At 32.8% G+C, this 6,027-nt stretch overlaps 1 protein-coding gene across 1 annotated transcript; it reads left to right on the top strand.

The window, feature by feature from the left end:
* The first annotated feature begins 477 nt into the window (after positions 1-477).
* LOC134726163 (WSCD family member AAEL009094-like) lies at positions 478-4,689 on the top strand. Its single transcript, XM_063590564.1, has 3 exons — positions 478-640; positions 1,405-1,638; positions 4,307-4,689. The coding sequence occupies exons 1-3, from the start codon at positions 523-525 to the stop codon at positions 4,681-4,683; spliced, it is 729 nt and encodes a 242-aa protein (XP_063446634.1). The 5' UTR covers positions 478-522; the 3' UTR covers positions 4,684-4,689.
* Positions 4,690-6,027: the final 1,338 nt, after the last annotated feature.

Genomic DNA, 6,027 nt, shown 5'->3' with positions numbered 1-6,027 from the left:
TGTGTCCTTTGTTTATTATTCACATAGACCACGGTGAGCGACACAGGCTATTTAGACCCTCTAGTTTATTTCTATAATTACGATGTTGTAATGTTTAAAGTATGTAATGCTTATTATCGCTATTTTGTGCATTTTTCCTTTGATCTTTTTTGTGATAATTTTCATATCATGCTTCTCGCTTGAGATGGACAAATTATTGCTAGAAATTAAGGAGGCCACGTGGCGTTGCTAACGAAATTGACATTGAAATTGACAACGTCGTCATAGGTAAAATAGCGATAAACAGATTATTATTGGTCATCTCAACTCGATTGCTTTTCTCACTTTCGCTGTACCAGCTCAAACGAGAAAATCAATCTCGTTGAGATAATCAACGATAATCTATAATTAATGGTTGTTTATATTGTATATTAATAATTGAACAAGAAACATGAACTGATATATACTTTTCATATTAGACAGATCTTCCAACACAGTTTTCATATCCAAGGAAACGTTACGTGGAGAAAGCAGCCAACAGAAATGAATTGTCATCCAAAGAAAATAGAGATGGCTAAGGGAAAAAGGCCTGTGACAGCATTGCTTAGTTTTCCTGGATCAGGAAACACCTGGACAAGGCATCTAATAGAATTTACTAGTGGTAAAGATTCCCACTCTCTCAAAAATGGCAAAAAGTAAAACAACAAAAATACTAGGTAAAATTCAACATGTTCGACACGGAAAGACCATTAACTGAAATCTAAAGCTCAGATTCATCATACGAATGGAAACCAATTGCTATATTTTTTGGAACAGGAAGTTCCTTATATATTTTTGACATAGTGGATTAAAACTATGACCTAGCAAGCTAAGCATGTGACTTGTATGACAGTCGCATAGAATTTCACTAACAAAAATCCGATTTAATAGGTAAAAATGTAAAAACAAATGGGGGTTCAGCAGTCAACATTATGGTATAATCTTAATCATTATAAAAAGAAACAACAATGTGAACAATGCAAAAATACAAATGGCAAGTAGACACTCTTTCGACAAAGTATATCAACAAAACTGAAATTCAAGAATAAAAAAACATTACCAGATCATTGATGTGCAGTGCGAAATAGCACATTTGTTCTTCTCCTTTAAAACGTTTAATATCGAACAATATACATTTATATTTCTAGCAGGCTAATAATTCGACTTTATAATGACAGTTAAAGGTTTAAATAATGATTATGAAAGATTGAAAGGACATTTATTTGTATTTTTAATATGGTAAACGAGTTTGTAAAAAAAACCCACCTTTGTTTTTTAAAGTGAAGCAGCAAAATAAAAGTCGTTAGGTGATACCTTATACAAGTTGAACTAAACATGACCATTGGTGCTTTACAAAATATGAATTGTACATTTTGTACGTTTTAGGTATAGCCACCGGGTCTGTTTACTGTGATCCTACCCTTAAACCAGTTTTCATTGGTGAATGCCAAGTCCGAAATGTCATTGTGATAAAATCACACGAAAGAGAAAACGACTGGGTCAAGTTTGAAAAAGCTATAGTTTTGATTCGAAGTCCTTACAGATCTATAATTTCGTTTTTCAATTATAACAACGCAAGAAACAGACATAAAGGATTTGCACCAAAGGATGTCTTTGATAGTGAGTATTTTAGTTGCATAACAATGAAGAACCAATCTTATCTGACGCTGATTTCTTTATAAGAAAGTTTGATAAAAGAGAAGTTAAAGGACGAAATTAGTATAAATATTCATTAAGTCGATAGAATACAGACAACACACTTACAAAAAACTACAACGACGAAATTATTATAAAATCATTTATATCACTGTCAGGAATTAAAATATAATTGATCTATTAACAAACTATGCAATAAAAGTATGTTTGCATAATAACAGTAATGTAATAATATGCTGTAAGCCGTTTGTTGTTCTTTTGTTGACCTGAATTTCAATAAATTTTAGAAAAAACATTTAACTAAAATACTGAATTCCGAGGTAAATGGAAAAAGGGGGGGGGGGGGGGGGGGGCTGTCACAAACTGACAAAAACAAACGTTATCAATCAACACAACCAGTGAAAAACAACTGTTATATTAATAACTTCGTACACCCATTTTTAAAGAAAAATGGTTGGTTTAACCGGGTTAAAATGTGTAATTATGTAAGGTTAAGGATTTGTTGTCAATTTTTCAGACCCCTTGTTGTTTTCCTATAATTCAGGGTAAAACATTTTGCCCCATAACACCCATTTGTCTTTTCATATTAGATTTAAATAGTGAATAATAGATTATTTCTTTTCTTTTGAAATGGAAATACAAAAATACCTTAATGCATGTCTTTGAATACACGAATGACATTAATATGATAAAGACATACTCTTTTAATCAGTTTATTTGAGGTCTGCAGCTAGCATGTCAATAAACTGCTAGTAGTCTGTTGTTATTTATGTATTATTGTCATTTGTTTTTTACTTGCATCTTCTGACATCGGACTCGGACTTCTCTTAAACTGAATTTTAATGTGGGTAGTGTTATGCGTTTACTTTTCTACATTGGCTAGATGTACAGGGGGAGGGTTGAGATCTTATAAACATGTTTAACCCCGCCGCATTTTTGCATCTGTCCCAAGGCAGGAGCCTCTGGTCTTTGCTAGTCTTGTATGATTTTTTATTTTAATTTCTTGTGTATAATTCGAAGTTAAGTATGACGTCCATTATCACTGACTAGTAAACATATTTTTTAAATGGGGTCAGCTGAAGGACACCTACGGGTGTGGGAGTTTCTCGCTACATTGGAGACCCATTGGTGGCCTTCGGCTGTTGTCTGCTCTATGGTCGGGTTGTTGTCTTTTTGACGCATTTCCCATTTCCTTTCTCAATTTAAGGAATATCAAGTTAATGTTGCTGATAGAAGGTTTTTATTTTCAAAGATGTTAATTTTTATAAATTTTTTTCGACAATTGACCACCAATTAATATTCTTTTGAGTTGAGACTCATATTATACCAATATATTTATGAGGAACATATAAAGGTCCGAGTCAGCTATTTTTCGACCTTTTTATAAATCCAACAAGTCGAAAAAGTTCCATAACATATTTTGTGAAGAATATCTTGTTCCTAATCTAATGTTTTTTCTGACTGAATTTAGAAATTTAGAATTTGTTTAAATTTCTATTGTAAATAGCTAGATGTACCCCATAAAAAAATCTATTCCAAATAGCTAGCTATACCCTATACTTGTAAGAAAATTATCTATATATGCTGCATAAAAAAAGAAGATGTTGTATAATTGCTAATGAGACAACTCTCCACATGACCCAAAATGACACAGGCGTCCTTCAGCTGGCCCCTTAACAAATATATATACAAGTTTAGTGATAATGAACGCCATACTAAACTCCAAATATTACACAAGAAACTAAAATTTAAGATAATACAAGACTAACAAAGGCCAGAGGCTCCTGATTAAGGACAGGCGCAAAAATGCGGCTGGGTTAAACATGTTTAAAAGATCTCAACCCTTCCTCTATACCTCTATACTGTTTCTGTGTTTTTAGCGTTATCTTTATTTGTTTAGTTGTTTCCGCTGTTAAGTTGTTTCTTTCTTATATTTGATGTGTTTTCCTCAGTTTTAGTTTGTAACCCGGATTTGTTTTCTCTCAATCGATTTATGACTTTTGAACAGCGGTATACTACTGTTGCCTTTATTATTAAAAAAAGGGAACATGAGTCAACTTTCTTTTATAGTCTTTATCACAATAAAACAAACAAATATGCAACAAAGAAGCACAAAAAGGCATATAGACGGACGCCTCCGGGTGCGGGAATTTCTCGCTTCATTGAAGACCTGTTGGTGACCTTCTGCTGTTGTTTTTTTTTTGGTCGGGTTGTTTTCTCTTTGACACATTCCCCATTTCCATTCTCAATTTTATATAGACAAAGCATATAGGCAAAAAATGAAAGACAAGAATACAAAAAAAATATACTATTCTTATACATATTATAGCACGAAAACACAAGGACGTGATGAATAAGTACATTGCCATGTCATACGAAACAAAGAAACTACGATCTGAGGAGTTCTAGTTAAATGGTCAATATTCAAACTCATACTTATATTATGAGTACATGTTATAGAAAAAAACAATCACAATTATATATTTAATATAATTTTTGAAAACTGTTGTTTATAATATTGTACTCCATGCATTCGCTCATTAATTTGTTTAATCGTACAGTATTGCTTTACAGTCAGCCGTTTTTTCTAATCAACAAATTAATATACACATGTATTTTATATTTTCTTCAGGGAAATTTGGAGATTTTTCAATGACATATATTCATGATTGGTTAAAATACAATTTAAAATGGCTGCAGTTTAAAGGACCAACATTTGTTGTAATTTATGAAGAACTTTTGCAGAACACAGTCAGCGAACTGAAAAAACTGAACGAGTTCCTAAATGTAACAGTTTCAGACAATACTTATGCTTGCTTACTTAAAAACTTAGAAGGTGGCTACCGTCGCAGTTACAAGTCACTTAATGGGACATTTAATCCTTTGCAATATTATACAAGACATATTAATACAACTGTCGAGAATGCAATTACGAAGGTAGAAAAAATGATTGCACATATTACCGGTATTAATCATAACATTGAGCGTTATACTTCTGTATTCAAATGAAGCTAAGCCACGGTATATTTTTACTTTGAAAAGAAATGAAAATATTATAAGATGATATGTCGTAAATCCGGGAAGCGATACAATATATTATATGCATTTTGGTCATATATGTCTTCAACATATACATCTTTGTCTTTCTAATACGTTAACGATGAAGGTAAATCGAGAAAAGTTCTTCGGTTACATAGAATATATAGTGTTGCTTTATTTATTGTTGATTTGCTGTACCTGCCAATGATGATTAAAAATCGACCTCAGACTCACCTACAGATACCATGAATGAAAAAAAGGAGATATTTCTGATTTCTTATAAATCTTGAATGTTCCAATGCTATGTTGTGCTATGTGTAAACATGTCCTGTCTGTTGATTAAGTTGATGAGTTTGCAGTCACAATTACAGTGTTATCATATATGATATCAATAATGTACAATATAAGAAAGAAGATGTGGTATGATTTCTAATAAGACAACTATCCACAAAAGACCAAAATGACATATACATTAACAACTATAGGTCACCGTACGGCCTTCAACAATGAGCAAAGCTCATACCGCATAGTCAGCTATAAAAGGCCCCGATAAGACAATGTAAATAAAGGCAACAGTAGTATACCGCTGTTCAAAACTCATAAATCCATGGACAAAAAACAAAATCGGGGTAACAAACTAAAACCGAGGGAAACGCATTAAATATAAGAGGAGGACAACGACACAACTTCGAAACGCAACACACACAGAAACGGACCAAGCAACAGACAAAACACCACGAGAATAACAAATATAACATCAAAACCATTACATGAATTTGGGATAGACAAGTACCGTGCCACGTCTTATCTCAATATCTTAAAAAAAAAGAGAAAACACAAACGACTCAACGTTAAAATGCAACACACACAGAAACGAACAATATCATAACAATGGCCATCTCCCTGACTTGGTACAGGACACTTTTAAAGGGGAATAAAAGTGGTGGGTTGAACCTGGTTTTATGGCATGCCGAACCTCGCACTTTAATGGCAAAGTTAAATATAACATTGAAATGACAACATAATATTACAGGACTACAATACAAATAAAAAGGAGAACATATTAGACAAAGAAAAGCATGATTAATAGAACAAAAAGCACCAGGTTTAAAATTCAATACGCCAAAAACGCGTCTTGTCCACACAAGACTCACCGGTGACGCCCAGACATAAAAGATCGAAAGTGAAAAAAGTACAAAGTTGTACAGCACTGAAGATCAAAAGTTGAAAAGGTTTTGCCAAATAAGGCATTGTTTGTATGCCCGGGATAAGAACATTCTTATTATTTAGAACAATTCATGCTATTGCAAACAG

Source organism: Mytilus trossulus, chromosome 7, assembly GCF_036588685.1.
Source record: "Mytilus trossulus isolate FHL-02 chromosome 7, PNRI_Mtr1.1.1.hap1, whole genome shotgun sequence".
Lineage (NCBI taxonomy): Eukaryota > Metazoa > Mollusca > Bivalvia > Mytilida > Mytilidae > Mytilus > Mytilus trossulus.
The sequence above is the reverse complement of the archived record's forward strand: the minus strand, read 5'-3'. Positions and strand labels throughout refer to the sequence as shown.

Excerpts from the sequence above, each read along its gene's own strand:
- LOC134726163 (XM_063590564.1), top strand. The coding sequence starts at position 523 with ATGAATTGTCATCCAAAGAAAATAGAGATGGCTAAGGGAAAAAGGCCT. Across the intron at positions 641-1,404 it reads TCTAATAGAATTTACTAGTG|GTATAGCCACCGGGTCTGTT; the intron begins GTAAAGATTCCC and ends TGTACGTTTTAG. Across the intron at positions 1,639-4,306 it reads ACCAAAGGATGTCTTTGATA|GGAAATTTGGAGATTTTTCA; the intron begins GTGAGTATTTTA and ends TATTTTCTTCAG.